At 38.9% G+C, this 19,359-nt stretch overlaps 1 protein-coding gene across 1 annotated transcript in view; it reads right to left on the minus strand.

The window, feature by feature from the left end:
- Nucleotides 1-347: 347 nt before the first annotated feature.
- CCDC80 (coiled-coil domain containing 80) overlaps nucleotides 348-19,359 on the minus strand; it is a 451,240-nt gene continuing 432,228 nt past the window's right edge. The window contains exon 7 of the mRNA XM_044072370.1: nucleotides 348-1,638. Coding sequence (XP_043928305.1) covers nucleotides 1,298-1,638 — 341 coding nt within the window. The 3' untranslated portion in view covers nucleotides 348-1,297. The remainder of the gene's footprint in view (nucleotides 1,639-19,359) is intronic.

Genomic DNA, 19,359 nt, shown 5'->3' on the forward strand with positions numbered 1-19,359 from the left:
TCTAGAACACAACAAACATGGCATCTGTCAACCACACGCAGTGCTAGCCATAGATCAATTTGTATGAGAGGGAAACATTTTTCAAGTTTTACCTTGGGAACGTGATCACATCATAGAAAAAAGTGAGCTGCAGCCTCATTTAAATATATAAACTGGGGGATTGTAAGAAATTACTCCTTCTGTTTAAGCCAGCAGACGATAACAGAAAAATCACTGAGCAGACCTTCCTCTTTATGTTCCTATATCATCAGAAAATGATAGCTGCAGTTAAGGGACTGCTTGAGGTTCACATACCAGCATGCCATATCTGACTCAACCCATTTCCAAGAATAACTGAAAACACTGAGGGAGGCAGAAAAACTAGTTTTAATTTGTCATACAATTCTTTTTACGACTGCACTGTAGACACATTTGTTTTTCAGTTATGTGTCTTTCGGCGACTGATGCCCTGGAAATGGAGATACGTGAATGTTACTTTTAAACAATCTGGCATATTTTTGATATTGCTATAAAGATTAATATCATCATTCTCATTATTTCCCCAAGACTGACCTCTGTTGTACATTTTAGGGCATTTAGACCACTCATCAAGGGTTTTTTTAGTTTTCATGCCCCCTAAGTAGGGCATACAAATACATACTTTCTCTTTAATACAACAGAATACTTGGTCTTCACAACTTTATCAACATATAAATGAGAAATGGTCAAAGTCACCCTGGCAGCAGCAGGAATACTGTCAGAGGTATGCCTTAGTATAACAGCAGTAATGTTACCTACAGAAAAATAATAATATGTAGTGCATGCAGCCTGCGCTGCACCTTCTGCAGTAATAGCAGACTACTACACTCTGCTTCTGCCATAATTCCATTGCTACGCTGTTTACAAGCTTTGAAAGCCATTTTATACAAATAACAGGTACACAGGAAGTAAAGGGAACTCATGCAAAATATGTATGCAATAAAAAACTAAGACTAAAATATAATTAACGATAATAATAATACTGAAAAAGTGCAAACAGGTTTTGTTCTCTAATTTTCAACCTCACTGATTCTTGCTTGGGAATGGATTTGAACTATAATACTGTTACGATCCCTTTATAGTTGTGCAGTTTCTTGTCATCCAATAAATACTTGAAATATATACACATATATGGTAATTTTGGAAGCACAGTAATAGCTATACAGTTTAAAATGATCAAAAATAAAAAATAGAAAAATCCATGGCTTATAAAAAGGGCTCATAATGCAGCAATGAGTAATGTGATTTACTCTGACTGCTGTTCATGTTAAACAAAAGATCATCTCTTGTAGTGGTACCCATGGTAATAGTCTGATCGGTGATGGTAGTCGTCCTGGTACCCATGATGATAAGCAGGGTAAGCATATCCAGCATACTCATCTTCTGGACAGCGCATGTTTAGAGACTGCTGAATAGCCATTTCCTGACGACGGAGTTGCATGGAGTCAATTAAATCATACACAATGGCCATAGACCCAATAGGGGACGGATACCAGGACTTCACATTCCCATCTTTCCCAACAAGGAGCATTATGAAATATTCACGGCTCAGCTGGAAGTAGTTCCTTATGTCATGTATCAGGGAATATGGTATTTCTTCTCGCTCCACTGTGCCACTTCCTGTGGAAATAAAACATTTTTAAGTCAAGTATCAAGCTTTAATTTTAGGCACTTTTGAAGATAAAAGTAAACTATGTAAAACTGAACAACAACAAAAACATGCAACTTAAGGTCTTAGAAGACACAATATGTTTGAACCATTTATTTGGTGCAAATTGATGCAGCCTTGACTAGGACTCAGGCAGCCTGGTTTCTACTAGCAAGCCCAATCCCTGAGAAGTCAGGTGTGATAGTGATTGAAAACGTTTTTTGCCTGCCAGTCTATCCTGTGGGACAGGTGAGGTTTCCAGTCTAAGGCTAATGGTTCTTGCTGGAGGCTTTAGGTTTTAGCATTGGGTGGGACAGTGAGTAATGCATAACAAAAAACTGTCCATGGCTGTTGGGAAGGTATGATAATGAGACTTCCCTGATCTCCTCTTCACCCATACCCTGCTTGTGAGGTCCTATGTGAGGGGTAAACCAGAAAGGAGCTGGCAATGTCAAAGTAGAAAATTGAGGACTGGCTCTGGGAAATGGTTGATTGTATATATATATATATATATGTATATATATATATATATATATATATATATATATATATATATATATATATGTGTGTGTGTGTGTGTGTGTGTGTGTGTGTGTATGTACATGGACTTGCATGTGTATGTGTGTGTATGTATGTCTGGATGTGCAGCAATACCTTGAAGTAGAGAGTCTGATTTATGCCACATTACCTGCCTTTCTTTTGCAACAAGCTACTAGTCATGGTTAAAAATATACAAATCTTTCTACCTCTAGGAAATCAGTAGATTATTTTTTACAAATGATTATAAATACAAGTTTCTAAATAAGCCATGCAGTGCACTTTTGATGAATCTGTGGACCTTTGAATAATAGGTTCATTCTTATTTCGGTGTCTGCTACTTTACACATTCTAAAATGCTTTGATTGGTGGTATCTAGGCAGTACAAAGTATGTTCTGAGATAACAGATTCACTCATACCTCCTAACCTGTTACTGGAAGAATTCAAGACAAGGCCAAAAATAATTGGGGGACAAAGGCAGAAAATCAGGGCAGATTTTAAATATTGCTCTTATAAACTTAGAAGGTTGCTACAATAACAGATTTTACAATATAATGCATTTCTCTGAAGGAGATGAGGTCTAAAACTCAAATTCTGACATTATTTAATGATTCAGTTCTCAGTGATTTTCCAGAAACTGACAAATTTTATGAGAAATAAATCAAACATATTAGGCAAAAAATCTGAATATTCTGTGAAACTGTGGACATTTGAGAGGTACGGATTCAATGAATGTTATAGTTGCCAGTATGACAAGGAACAGAAAACAAGGTGTATAATTGTGTTGTGCTACGTCAATTACTGTTATTGTTATTTACAATTAGGGTTTACTCTTATAGTTTTGACAACACTGATTTCTCCTGCAGTTGATACAGAAAAATCATTATGATAATGTCTTTTACTCTAGAACATTTATGCTGGATGTGCCGAAGACTCTGAGATGGTTTTGCTTTCACAGTTGCTGACTACAAAGTCTCTCCTAACTCGACTTCAACTCATTAGTTCCCTTTGTGGTAGGGGTCATCCCAAGTGCCATGAAGATGAGAACAATCTGGGGAGTGTTTAATGTGGGCAACAACGAGGTCTGCTTGTGACCTTGCTGACATTTTGACTATGGATGCATTTCTGGATATCCTAACCCCTCTTCTCTGTATTAATGGTAAAATGTTAATTTTAAGATTACTCTGGTTTTGAGGGCAGTATGTTGACAGAAAGATAATTCTGAGACTTAGCTTTGCAAGGTATAGAAAAATGCTTTATAAGCTATATTACTGACTTATTCAGGCCATAAGCTAGTGACAAAAGGTTAAAAACAGCAATGCTGTATTTACAACAGAACTTACATCAATTTATTTCAAATTGTGCCATTAGAACAATCCAATACACTGGGAACAACTGCAGTTAAAGTTTGGTATGATTACGTATGTACATGGCTACATGAGTAAAGTTCAATGCATGAGAAACTAACATTCAGAACTGTGACCATTAAGTATCAAACTAACAGTGAAACTCTCAATTGCAACTCTTCAGTCTGAAAACATTTTATCCCATAACTCTGAGATCACTGTATCTTGGAAAAAAGTGAATTTTCCAAGATACTATACCCTCAGACTTTAAGCACATGCCTAACAAGCTGCACATTTGTGACTGCACTTTACAGTGTCAATCACAAAAGGTTCACAGTTAAGCCTGGCAACCCATATATGCAGTATATATAATATGCAGCCTCAGTCTGCATGGGACAGTATGCAATTGGTGAAACGAGGATTTGCATGTTTATTAAACCAATCACATGGTTTTGCAGAGCATAATCATATGTTAATGAAGTAGAACACCTGTACAATTAAGCAGGACAGTTCATTGTACACTACGGTTAAGAGAAATATAATGCAAACAGTCATAGTAAAGAATAATGCAACTAAAAATGAGTTGTTAAAAGATAAGATTATTTCTTAAATTATACCAGTTTGCTTGGCTGTATTTATTACATTCTAGATGAGTTCAGCCTTACATTAAATCTAGAGTAGATACTCCAGGTAGAGTTCTGTTTGCATTATGGCAAAGATCTGAGAAAGAATTGAAACATATGAAATGGATGGGTGTGGTAGTGCAAGAAATTAAATTTACTCCATGGGGGAGTATTTTGATTAATGTAATTAAACCAGACAAGATTTACATTTGGACAGACCCACAACAGTAGAACAGAACAATTTTAATGGATCATCATCCATTTAAGTCTGCTGGACAAGCTGTGTTTATAATGCTAAGGCCTAAATATCTCTCAGTGCTTGATACTAACCAGGGCTTCTGGCAACTCAGACATTTCCAGACAGTTCAAAGCTGTGTATGTTCAACATACCACTCAGATGATACATATGCATGAGTATGCAATTTGATATTTCTTCTGGGCATGAGATCTTTCAGAGATCTGTTACACAAACAATTGAAGGTCTGGAAAGTGATGTAAGCATTACTTAAAAACTACTAATCTGGGGCAAAATTAAAATGGAACATATTGTAATAATGAATAAGCTGGTGTCCAAGTGTCAGTGTGCAATATGACCTTCTTGGCATGGATTAGTACTAATTCAATGTTATTTTAAATCTGCCTGTTGTGTCTGTATCTCTAGTTAAAGACTGCTTTGAAAAGGAATGGAGTGGCATTAGGAACACAAAAAAGAAAAAAAGTTTCATAATGTTAAATAAATTAGTTACAGAATCTCTGTCTCTTCACTGTTAAAATGTGACAAAGTCAGTTATATTGGAAATGGATGTCAGTCTAACATTGGAGCAGTGTTGCTGAAAGAGGGACAACCACCTTCCTGTGCTTTCAGAGTCTTAACTGAATAATAGAAAAGGCATGCTTAGACTGATAAAGACCTTTTTTTGCTTTTGTACATGGATATAAGAAGTTCTGTAAATATGTGTATGGCAGACATATCCACATTTGGGCAGATCATAAGCCATTTCATTTTTTCTAAAGCATCAATATAAAATATCTCTTCATCTTCAAAGAATGTTGTTGACTTTGCAACAGTATGACCTAACAATTATGTTCAAACAAGCAGAAAAGAGAAGTACCTCTTAGAGAAGCAATGAACAGAGTTTTGTTTTGAAAGAAAAATGCTGAATTGTGACCTAAAAGTGATGTCAGTAATTCCCTACCTACCGATATTGGAGGAAAGTTTGCAAGAGTTTGTAAAGTATAAGAATTTGCTACTGAAATGTTACTGCTGAGATACATGGACATCAGTGCTCTGCCCCAGAAAACAAATACTAACGAATATAGCAATGCTAGCATGGGCAGATGAAAAGAAGAAAGTTCCAAACAAACACATTTGTCCCGGTCCCCTACAATAAACACATCACACCGAATGACATTTGACGACCTTTATTAAACTTCCATAACACAACTTTGATTACCAAATTTTATTTACAACTGGACATAGTATAGCTGATTCTAAACACAGCATAAACATCCTTGTAATGTTAATTAGGACAGTGTACCTGCTCATCCTGCCCTAGTAAGCAGCGTCCATACCTTTTCTTGCTCACTTACTTATAAACCTCCTTGTAATGTTAATTAGGACAGCTTACCTGCTCATCCTGACCCAGTAAGCAGCGTCCATACCTTTGCCCGCTTACTTTACTTATAAACCTCCTTGTAATGTTAATTAGGACAGCGTACCTGCTCATCCTGCCCAGTAAGTAGCATCCATACCTTTGCTCGCTTACTTATAAAGCAGCGTCCAAGACTCACTTCATAAACCATTCATCAAATTACCAACCAAATAAGCAGCATCCTTACCACCGCTGCTTACCTATTCAGCAACTTCCTCCAGCTGCTCATTTCCTTTCCACAAATCCTTGAAATAAACATCCAAACACCAGAGGAGGAAAATAAGAGGGCAAGCCTGTCCCTCTTCTCTACCTACCCCAGCTAATAGCCTAACCAAAATCCCCCCCAAACTGCGAACAAAAAAAGGGGAAGGGAGGGTAGCAAGTTCACACCAAAATGTGATTACTTACCCAGCTACACTTGTCTAAACCCCTTAAGCCCCTCCCAACCCTTATCTCATTTTCTTTCAATCATCCCTCCCTCCATTTAACCCTTTCACCTCCGCAACCCACCTAACTCCCATTAATATATCAGCCTAACCTCTTTGAAGATGTCCCAGGACAACTTGGTTTGTTACCTAACCTCATTTTTCCCGGTCCCCTTCAATAAACTCATCACACCGAATGACATTTGACAACCTTTATTAAACTTCCATAACATAACTTTGATTACCAAATTTTATTTACAACTGGACATAGTATAGCTGATTCTAAATGCAGCATAAACATCCTTGTAATGTTAATCAGGACAGCGTACCTGCTCATCCTGCCCAGTAAGCAGTGCCCATACATTTGCCCACTTGCTTTACTTATAAACCTCCTTGTAATGTTAATCAGGACAGCATACCTGCTCATCCTGCCCAGTAAGTAGCATCCATACCTTTGCTCGCTTACTTATAAAGCAGCATCCAAGATTCACTTCATAAACCATTCATTGAATTACCAACCAAATAAGCAGCATCCTTACCAACGTTGCTTACCTATTCAGCAACTTCCTCCAGCTGCTCATTTCCTTTCCACAAATCCTTGAAATAAACATCCAAACACCAGAGGAGGAACAGAAGAGGGTAAGCCTGTCCCTCTTCTCTGCCAACCAGCCTGACCAGGCTGCTCCCCCTCCCTTTTACTCAAATTCTTCAACCCACTACCTCCCATAAAGGGAAGGATAAAGCCAAACATCATTTGGTGTACCCATCATCTGTAAAGCACCTTAGAATCCTGTCACAAACCCACAGTGTCATACCAGTACTGAAACATACCCTAATAAAACTAAATAAAGTAGGATTACCGCGACCCCACTACCACCGAAACATCCACATCAAGAGAATACATATCCTTTTAGCCCGCTTCCTTCACCGCTGAAATCATGGCTCAGTCTAAACGGATTAACAACCTGTAACCACCACAACCGCAAACTATAATCCCTTGAATTCAAGTCACCACCCTGTCACCTGCAGCCTATTACCTTAGCCCACCTACCACCCAGCACTGGCTGTGCAACAAATCAATTACCGTAGGTAAAGTCTAACTCCAAAATTGTAATCTTCTAACCTTAGATGGCAGAAAACCAGCACCCCTTGATCCATTTCCTGAGAACTCGTCTATACTCAGCAATAAAGTACTCTACATGCCCAAACATAAATACCCTCGTGCACCCATTATCAGACCATGGTTAACCCCTGTTTGTCCCTGTCCTTTCTGCTCAAAAGCTCGCTTTCCTTATGTTACCTCTACCACTAATAGGTAAGTAAAATCTGTCCTACCACCGTCTTATCCTACAACTCAAACTTACCTCCTAACTCCCCTGCAACAATGCACCCAGTTTCTAAAACCACCCCACCGCAACCACCTACCATGCTTTCTGAACCCTATCTACAACATTCACCCAAACCCCAAATGAAATGAACCTTGTGCTATTCTGTAAAATCTTAACCTGGTATGAAACATTCACACTACCTTTCAAGGCCCAATTAGTCACCCCAAAGATACCACCCATTAAGAAAAGACTCCAGCCCCCTCCGTCACACACCTCATTGGTCCTTTCCCCCATATGATTCAAACAACTGGATGAGTGACTCCCACCACCCCAGGTTTCCAAGAAAGCAAAGATTGAACTCTCCCGACTTGCCAGAGCCATTGTGCTGTAGCCTAATAAGTTCATATGCCCCTATAAATGCTGAGACTCTACTCATCCTGCGAGTTCCCCACACTCCCCATGAACCGCCCCCCACAGATTTTTTTTATTACCCCCCTTTGCCCCCCTACCTGCCTGTACCTTACTTGCCCCCTATGCCAATGCAATAATCAGCTCCCACTAATAAACACAGAGCTCTAACATGCCTTACCGAGGTGATTGCTCACCACCCTACCAAAACCTCACCTTACAAATCCCCTTTGTAAGCCACCACATGGTGCCTGCTGCAAATTCTGTCATTAACTGTTGTCCACTTGTGTTCCCCATGTGTGGCCTCCACGCTCGCCACTGCATCCATCATCTGCCAATTCAATGTATAGCTCCACAACTGGTACTCGGCACACCATCATCTACAAAGAAAAGGAGAAAAGTAAGCCCTCTAATATGTAAAGAGAAAGCTCCAACTTATACACACCTATTCCAAATTACAGCAGCAGTTTACCAAGACCCCATCTACAAGAAAGAAAAAGCCATGTAAAACATCCAAAATACATAACACATTCCAAGACATCTTCAAGGACAACCTATCCTGCCAACCCGGGAAGGAATGTACCACCAACACTCCCATCTGTGACAAAGCAGCCATAACTGAAGCAATGCTTCCTATGACCCTATCAAATACCCAAGATAAATTTAACCACCAGTGGAATATATCAAAAGTAAACCCAGTCTGAAGGGACCTATCTCTACCACAAACCAGGTAACTTTGCAATTCCAGACCAGCAAAGCTGTTGAACATGCTACATTTAAAGAACTCCCAAGCCCTCAGAGCCACATGCACCAGAGATCTAAACCTTGTCATCACCATGAATAAAACACGCTGCAGAGACAGGTTCATGACAGACTCCCCAGACTCTGGAATAGACTGCCCATACATGTCAAATAGCATGCCCCTTTGGCCCTTTTCAACGGAACATTGATGATTGAATGGGAGATAGGAAATTCATCCCGGGGATCACATCAGTCGCCCTGCTAGACAGGGGTCCAGGGAAGCAAATACTATGAAAGGAATATTGCTTCACCCAAATGACAATGGCCCGCCTAAAACCACATCCACAATGGAACCTCCCTTTCCATCAAACGTACCAAGCACTACTCTTATGGCTTAGAAATTGTCAACACAACAGGATTTGCTCTAACATACCCCCCCCCCCCCCGAGAGATTCAAAGTCTGAAACTCAAATGCTCCTCACTGCCTAATGCCTGGCTCTGAACCTTCCATTTCCAAAATGAGAAACACTAGCATCTAAATTGTGGAACAAATAGGCAATATGAGTAACACATACTAACAGCTTACTAACAACTTCAGCTAGGAAGGTCATAGAATGGTTAAAATTTTGCTGGTTTTGCTTCTAACAAGGATCTCATAATGAAGTAATACAAGCCACAACAATCCCAAAGGTTTCTCATTTGTACCATTGCTCCTGCCCATCCCTCCGGCAACTTGTGGATCCCCCCCTGCACTAATGTCCTGTTTTTTTGTTTTTTTTTAGGCAAAATAATAAAGTGAGACATACCCTGCTTAATCCTCCCCATACCCATCAATCCCTTACAGCAAGAAATCTGGACAAAGTCATAAATAAAAGTGGGACAAAAGATCAAAATAGGGACAATTTTTAAAATATTGCTCCTATAAACTTAGAAAGTTGATAGAATAACAGACATAACTCTCGACCTTCTGCGGAAATCTGTACCATTGAGTGGAATCTCCAGGAAAGGTATAGGCAAAATATAAAAGGCGACAAGAATGTCAGCTATATAAACAGACTGCTCCTCCATAAATATCTTGCAAAGTGCTTGTTGCACACAGTCCTATATCTAAACAATCATTTAAAATGTGTCCCTACTCACCTCCATTTTGGGTTTTGTCCTATCGCCGCTGTCTGCATCAAGCTAAAATCTGATGACCCGCCACACCTCTCAACTTCTAAGAGCAAGAAATCTCTATAAAGCCATGGACAGTGAAGAAATGAAGCTGAAAATCCCCAAGCTTGCTCTCATACCTCTTGAAAAACAGCCAACACCGACGCACCACGATCAACGTGAAGTCTGAATGCAAGTGAGCATCATTTCCCAGCAGCCACAACCATCAGTGATTGATCAGAGATGACAAAATAATGAAAGCCAGCACAAAACCTGAGCCAAAACTCCAGATCACCCCCCCCCAACGCTAAACCCTGGATAACTGAGAGGCATGACCCTTCTTCAGCTTACTAAAAAAAAATTTTTTTTTTTTTTTTTTGGGGATACATACTTTAATGTGAAGGGCACAGCTTAAAGCTGCTCTGACACCACCCCCACATCTCCACGCATGCGCGGACTACACTTTTACCTCAGGCAGAGCTCACACTATCAACCTAAAGCCCATGAAAGGACCCCCCCCCCTTTTTTTCCATTTGGGAATCATCCCTGCAAAAGTAACCGCTCAGTCTATCCACAAAGACTGATTAAACATCGGGGCAACAACTAAATAAAGGCATAATTCCATTGCTATCACCAATAGCCAAGGAAAGGGCTATCCCCAGAGCATGTTGCGTGCATTCCTTCACAGTAACTGAAGGGCAGCAAAAAAGCACATGGCTTTGTATAATTAGTATGTTCCACTTTATAATGCTCCCTGAAAATATAATTAGACTCAAACTAATTATATTGCTACTGTTCCTAAACCCTGCATATACTGACTTAATTGCAAAGTTATTGAGAGAACTAAATCTGTACAAAGATTATTAGCAGAATCCCAGAACTACTGGTGTTACATTTAATAATAGTAATCCTATTGCAGCTGATAACAGCCTCCTTCCTGTCTGCCCTTGTAACTCAATCACAAGCAGTTTTACAAAACCATCAAATCACAGCATAAAAGTACAAAACAAAATTAATATACCATTATATATTAAACATCAATGGTAGACCAATATAACAACAGTAGATGCGGGTACCTCGAGACCCGCCTGGATAAAACAAAACAACTTTTATCATACAGCCTTGAACCACTAGTGCTGCCTTAGGAAGGTAGAGTTAAGTAACATTCTACCCGTATAAGCCTTCCTCTCAGGAAGTTATGTTTTTTTAATCTGAAATCTGCCCGTCCCCGGGATAAACATTCTTCTGAAGGGAGTCAGAGTCCAATAAACTTGACATCTCTCCCTTCCCTTTAGTAAATAAAGCCATCCATATGTACGTTGTGAAAACACACTAGCAGACCTAACAATTGGCTTAAAGGCCAGCGAAAACATCACTACTGGACCCAGACTTGAAGGAAGAATTGTAGGGAAGAATATACAGCTGACAGATATCAACTACCTAAACTGTGGGACAACCTTGTGAAGCAAAACCTGGACCTTCAGTGGGAAATTGAACAGTAAAAAGCTCGCGACCTGAATGTGCCTAACCTGCCACATTGAGGCATCACTGCAAACATCATCTAAAGCGAGCGGAAAATACACTGCCATGGAATGTAAAGCAATGAACTATAGTATAAAATTAAAAACCTTTCTAACCTGAAGCTCTATCTGAAGTGTTAAGACTCTTCACAACTACTCATTAGATGCAGAGGCCACCCGTATTTCTCCTTAATAAGCGAAGCAGGCATTCTGCAAAACGTGCCCCATTCAACCTCAAAATTATACCCTACACAACTGCACATGTCTGGCAACATACAGTTGGATTCAGTGCTTCCCAGACCACAGAAAACCCAGGGAAACTGCTGTTCCAGCCAAAACACGTCAGCAATGAATGAATCACAGCAGGCAGGCCACCTACAGAATCTGACTACTATACTGACATGCTTACCATAATTACAAAAAAAAAAAAACATAACCCATGCAGTACATTCTCTTGGCCCAACCCACTTGCAGTACCTAAATCACCCCTTTTGTAAGCGATTCTCAATAAAATACTAATACTGAACTAACCAGCAGGAATGAACCATAGCCCTACACGCCATTAAAACACTCTTCCTGCACCTTATAAACCACCCAAACAAAAATCCCCTCACTAAAAGTAGTCCAAGGCCTACCTGCACCACAGAGCCTACAGGTCGTCATGGGCGTCATACATGCTGTAGCAAGTTCACACCAAAATGTGATTACTTACCCAGCTACACTTTTCTAATCCCCTTAAGCCTCTCCCCACCCTTATCTCATTTCTTCTCAATCATCCCTCTCTCCATTTAACCCTTTCACCTCCCCAGCCCACCTAACTCCAATTAATATATCAGCCTAACCCCTTTGAAGATGTCCCAGGACAACCTGGTTTGTTACCAAACCTCATTTATACAGAACATATCACAATGGCATAAACTATGTGAAAAGTCTGCTGTTGAAATAAAACAAAATAACAGTTTCTAATCAGCTGATAAATGCAAAATGCTTCAGAGTGTTCAGAAAGCATGTTTTGGAATATTAAAGTGGAAAGAGAAAGAGCATGAGATGTTATGATTTGGCCAGGGATAGCTCAATCAAGATGATGGTAAATGATTTTTAAGTATGCAACATATTTCATTAAAGAAGTGTGAAGGAAGAAATTATTCTATGTGAAATTCTAGAAAGCTACAGACTTGGTATCATTTCAAGGCTCACATTACATAATCTGTATGGAGTGCTTTTTAAAGTATGAAGAAGTGATTAAAATGAGAGAAAACACTTGCAGTTTAATTATTATATTACTCAAAGCAATATTCTTTAGACATCTCATGCTCTTTCTCTTTCCACTTTAATATTCCAAAACCATCTTAGCCTATCTCTACTCCCAGACTTTCCTTTCCTTCCCCTGCTTTACACCTACTGCATCTGCTGACACTAGCCAGCGCCATCTCTACTCTAAGCCTTCTGCCTCCTTTACACCTACTGCTTCTGCTGACACTAGCCAGCGCCATCTCTACTCTAAGCCTTCTGCCTCCTTTACACCTACTGCTTCTGCTGACACTAGCCAGCGCCATCTCTACTCTAAGCCTTCTGCCTCCTTTTCCTTTATACAATCTTCTCTCTCATCTAACAACCTTACCTGCCATTCACACTTTCTATTTCTATACTTCTACCACGATTTTAACAATTTTCTATCAATGTCACCATGTTGGATGAGTTTAAGTACTTGGGATCAACAGTTCAGAGTGTGGAAGAGAGGTGAAGAAGAGAGTACAGGCAGGATGGAGTGGGTGGAGAAGAGTGTCAGGAGTGATTTGTGACAGACGAGTACCAGTAAGAGTGAAAGGGAAGGTCTACAAGAGGGTAGTGAGACCAGCTATGTTATATGGGTTGGAGACACTGGAATTGACAAAAAAGGCAGCAGTCAGAGCTTGACGTGGCAGAGTTGAAGATGTTAAGATTTGCACTGGGTGTGACGAGGATAGACAGGATTAGGAATAAGTATATTCGAGGGTCAGTCCAGGTTGGAAGGTTTGGAGACAAAGCCAGAGAGGCAAGATTACGTTGGTTTGGACATGTGCTGAGGAGGGATGCAGAGTATATTGGGAAAAGGATGCTAAGGATGAAGCTGCCAGGTAACAAGAAAAGAGGAAGGCCAAAGATGAGGTTTATGGATGTAGTGAGAGAGGATATGCAGGTGGTTGGTGTGACAGAGCAAGATGCAGAGGACAGGAAGAAATGGAAACAGTTGATCTGCTGTGGCGACCCCTAACGGGAGCAGCCAAAAGAAGAAGAAGTCACCATGTTATACAATGTTATCACCTCACTACTGTATTGTAATTCATGTCATATTATTGTATGCTCTTATTCACTTATCTAATGTACTACCACTACCTGATATATTCTGCATTATATGTTGTTTTATGTAATTACATGTGGAGCTTTTCTCCCTGGGCCTCCACTGAAAATGGACTCATCTCTGGCCCAGTGGACTTTCCCAGTAAATAAATGCAATAAATAAAATAAATAAATAAATAAATAAATAAATAAATAAATAAATAAAATGAGAGTCCAGATATCCTTCCCTCATAGAATGGTTCGCAGTTTATGAGTCAAGAGTCTCACAAATGTGCACAATAAAGGACATTTGAACATATTACTACCAGTGTGAGATTTATTTTGTTGTATTTACTGAATTTGTTACCAGGATATTCTGAATGGGAAAGCAGAAGCCCTTTTTAGTGGAGGCTCGGATAGAAAAGCTCTACAGTAGTCACAAGTTAGGCAGATAACATTCAGGTATTTAAAACAATATGTTACAGAAGCATACGAACATACAAACAATTTAGTAAAGTATATATAGTAGCTAAAAACTATTGACAAGATTGATGTTTAGATATACAATGTGCAGTATGTTTTCAAAGAGATATTAAGAGTTGTGGCAGTTAGGGCTGACAAGGAGAGTTAGGTAGAAGTTGATAATGGGGAAGGAGGACAGAGTAGAGAAAAGGACAAGAATGAGTTTGACTGAAAAGTTTTGAGTTGTAGAAGTAATAGTCAGAGTTAGGGTAATGACTTAGTCAGAAGTGGATACTCACAGACATTATAATGGTAAAATAGAGACAACTATTCAGACTGTTAAGAGAGTCATGAAAAGTGCTGCAAGTGTTAGAGTATTGTTTAGTTTTAATAGAGTATCAAAACACCCTGCTACAACCCGATAGACTCTACTTCATATCTGACAGTGAGTGGGTGGGGGTGGGGAGACTCAAACGAAAATTGTCAATGTCTTCACTACATACCTCTCAACGTTTTAGTGCAAGAAATCTGGACAAAGTCTAAAATAATGGTGGTACAATTGCCCAAAAAGGGGGACAAGTTTTAAATATTGCTCTTTTTAACTTAGAAAGTCGCTAGAATAACATGATTTGTATTAGCATGCATTTTCTGAAGGATATGAAGTCTGAAACTCTTATATATGTCATTATTTAGTGACTTCAGGCCTCAGACATTTGTCAGAAAACCACAAATTTTATCAGAAACACATTGTTGTTATTGTGTCTTTTGGCTTTTCCCGGTTAGGGGTCACCACAGCGGAACTCCAGTCCGCTAATGATTGGCAGTTGATTTTTACGTACCGAGTTGCCAGCCCTGACGCACAACCTTCAACGAAGGAACGCCCATTCACGCATGTCTCCATGCAGAAGATGCTCTAGCTGAGAGTTGAACCGGACAGCGTCTTACTGTGAGGCGAGAATGCTACCGCAGCACCACCACTGCGGATACTATGAGACCAAATATGGACCTTCTGCAAAAATCTGGACAGTTGAGAGGTATGCTTCAATATTATTTTAACCAAAGGCTATGTCAAATGTGAAGGAAGTCTGACAAGAAATTCAGCAAATCCAAAAGGTTTATTATAATTAAAACCAAGAGATCTCACTTCTTCACATCCAGGGGAAAGAGTGTGGGAGCAAAATTTAGCTCATAAGTACTTAAAGCGGCAAGGAGTTGCACCAGTGAGAACAGCTGTGATTTATTGAGCTTCTATTACTGAAAAAAGTCATGATCATCTACACAGAAGAAATAAAAGCACCAATTTAAGAAAGGACAAACTTTACTTCAGAACAATGGCAGTTCATTCAGATTGCCAAGTATGACAAAAAGATTCTAGGAACTAGCACAGTTTCCAGATAAGTAATGAGTACCTGATCTTCCAGAGTATTTTGAAAGAGAGACAGTGTCATACTACTGCTGTCAGAACCTGTCACACCATGACACTGCTATTTGGTAGGACAGCTCAACCAAATATGACCTTACCTAGGAGAGATGGCATCTAAAGAACCAGATTCGAAAGACTCATAAAGATAACATCCAAAAAAACCACACCATCACACAGGAAAGCACTAGCAAAGAAATCTTTTCATGCAGGAAGGCAGTCTTTAATTTATATTAATGCTCAAAACAATCCAAATATGTTTTCGTCCCCAGTGGACTTCATCAGAGAACACACACGCCTCAATCCTCCCTAATATATATATATATAATACAGACAACTTAAACAACCAATCACACTTCCTTTATAATTAACCCTATTTAACATTGTTTAAAATCTCATAAAGATGCCAAGAAGCTATCATGATTTTAGAGTATGCTATGATGTTTTACATGACAGCAAAGACTGTTTATTACAACAGTTACCTATAAATGGTACAATTGTATTTATTTTCTCACTGCTGAGGGTTTTGTTTGAATGCAATGTGACATACATACTGTAGATGAATGTGTGTGTATGAACCTTTAAAAAGCTATCTAAGGGCTTACACAAGTGTATAAATACTGACCACTTGCAAGTCTGACTGCCATTTTGTAGTAAGTTGTTGAGATGTAAGCATGTATGTCTGTAAAGTATGTCTGTTAATCGGTTTGTTTATATTTTATGATGCTGCTATCCATCCTGATGTGTTTTTATGTAATAAAGCATCTAAATGAACTATCCCACCTATTTGTCATCTATGTTAGAGAGGGATAATTGACATGGTGTCAGAAGATGCACTGGCAAAATGACTTGTTGCCAGAAAGATTTCCAGTTTCTCCAATATAAGTCTGAGAGGCACACGGTTGGTACTGAAGAATATATAGGAGTGGATCATCACTACAGTACGTATAATTCTCAAAACAGGTTAGAAATTAATTAAAACTTGCTCAAATATTTTCTTATTCACAAAATACGAAACAAAGCATACAGAACACTCTAAATGATATTCAAATAAAGCATTATGTCAGATATCGATAAAATTATTTGAATTACTACGGAAAATGTTTGAAATAAAGTCTGAATTGCATAAAATAAATAAAATAAGGGGAAACAACTGCATTTTCACTAAGGACGTATTTTTCTTATTAATTAAATATATCCGAGTCTTTAGAAGTGTATGAAGTGTTCTCATGTTTGTGCAGTATTGCAGTAAAGTTATTTCACAAGAGATAGCCATTTCAGAGCATATTTTGCAAAGTACAGTATTTCAAAGAGTTTATTGTGCATTTGAATGTTATTACAAGCTCGCACAGCTTGTTCGTACATATTTATAACGGTTGTATTTTCAATGTGTTTGTGCATACATTGTTGGCATAGCAGATGGATTTTGAAAGCCCAGTGCACTTGTGTTTGACAATAATATTGCTGAGAACTGAAGAGTGTTTGAGCAAGAGTATGACATTTCCATACAGGCTGCATTTTCTGATAAAGATGACCGTACAAATGTATTTATTCTACTTAATTTAGCTGGGTCAGAAACCATTGAAAGGGAGCGTTCATTTGTGTATGCACTTGCTATCTTTGCAGGAGAGGAGGAGGCCATCATATTGTTGTACTGGCTGAGTCAAGGGAGGACCCTGAAGTGCTTAAAATGCACATTTAGAGAAATGTGCAACCTCCAGACAAATATTACAATGGAAAGGCACTTATTTTATACAAGAGATTAAAAGCCTGGTGAAACGTTTGCCGCATATATAACTGATTTGAGGAATAAGGCTAAAACATGCAGATTTGGTGATTTAAGAGATGAGTTGATAAAAGACAGATGTGTGTAGTATTAAAGATGATTCAGTGAGAAAGATTTTGCTTTGTGACAGTGATTTAACTTTGAATAAGGCCATTTTGATTTGTCAGATATATGAGCTCACAGAAAAGCACACACATATGCTTACAAATGAGAGATGCATGCTTCCAGTAACTTCTGGAGCTCATGTTGATAGTATGAAGCATGTGGTTAAAAGAAACAGGCCCAAGCACATGGAAACAATTGTAGCCCCTGCAGCACCCACTGGTAAACCCCAGAGCTTTCCGGCAAGTTCTAGAGTTTGCACACTCTCAGTGAAGCAAAAGAGTGAATCAGCAAACTAAAAGCATGGAACCCAACCTAGCTTCATTGCCAACTGTTGTAATTGTGGTGGAACTTATGAGTCTAAAAAGGACAAATGGTTAGCTTTTGGTCAGCAATACCACAAAGGCAATAAGTGGAATAATTTCAAGAGGTTTTGTAAATCAAAAGGCACACATTATTTTATTAAAAGGGAACATTTCAAGAAACAAGTTGATCAGTTGAAAAGCTATGACCTTACATCACGTACTTTTTATGTTGATGGTGTGTCAGTGCTTCATGAAACAGTTAATGCAGTAGATTTATGGGCAAAGAATGAGATATTTTGTACTATTCATATAAATGGAAAGCCCATAGAGTTCAAAGCTGACACAGGTTCCAAGTGCAATGTTATGTCAGCAGAAACATTGCTAGAGTGTGTAATTTGGAAAGGCTTGATTTGGCAAAGTGTGCAAAGCTTGTTGCTTATGGTGGTGAAGAAATTCAGACTGAAGGCTCAGTAGTGCTTTCATGTTACTCTGCTGGGAAAAGTTACGACTTGTTATTTTATGTGTTCAAGAGGCATGTTCAGTCATTATTTGGACTCCTAGAGACAGTTTGACAAATGGGAATACTTCCATTTAATAAGGAAGTCCATCAGATTAGCTTGGAAGACCATTACTCAAATTTTGCCCAACATATTTTTTCTACCTATGTTAATCTTTTCAAAGACAAACTAAGCAAGCTTCCAGTTGTATACTCCATGAAATTAGACCCAGATGTCAGTCCAGTTATTAGGTCATCCTGGAAAGTTCCAATAGCTATGCAGGACAGAGTCAAAGCTGAGCTAGATAAAATGGTGCGACACTGTGTGATTTGGCCAATAGATGAACCAAATGAATGGGTATCTTCCATGGTGGTAACTCAAAAAAAAAAAAAAAAAAGCTCAGATGACATCAGAATATTTATTGATCCACAAGATTTGAACAAAGCACTAAAAAGACCTCATCATACAATGCTCACAGTCAAAGAAGTTGCAGCTCTCATGCCAAATGCCACAGTTATTTCTGTCATAGATGCAAAGAGTTAATTTAGTCAAGTTCAGCTTGACAAAAAAATCCTCATTGCTAACTACTTTCAGTACTCTGGAAGGTACAGATTTTTGAGAATGCCATTTGGAATAAATTCTGCAAATTAAGTCTTTCAATGTGCAATAGAGCAATTTTTTTCTGGGTATCTTTGTGGTATTATAGTAGACAATACTAGTAGGAGGTAATGGTGAAGCTGAGAATGACAGAGACCTCAGAAAAGTTCTGGAAAGAGCATCCCAAGTGAATCTTAAGCTCAATCCATAGAAATGCAAATTCAGGCTACAAGAAGTTACTTATGTATGTCCCAAGTCCATATCCCTATGTCACAAGATGGGTTGCCAACTGGATCATTGAAAGAACCCAAACTGTGAAAGTAGCAGACTCCAAATCCATCTTCAGACCAGTGACAAGTGGAGTACCACAGGGTTCAGTCCTGGGTCCTCTCCTGTTTGGTATCTACTTCTCTGAAGTACAGGCTAACACAGAAGGTCTTTGGCTAATGAAGTTCGCAGATGACTGCAAACT

The sequence above is a fragment of the Protopterus annectens genome, chromosome 5.part0, assembly GCF_019279795.1.
Source record: "Protopterus annectens isolate FY-2018-M chromosome 5.part0, PAN1.0, whole genome shotgun sequence".
NCBI lineage: Eukaryota > Metazoa > Chordata > Ceratodontiformes > Protopteridae > Protopterus > Protopterus annectens.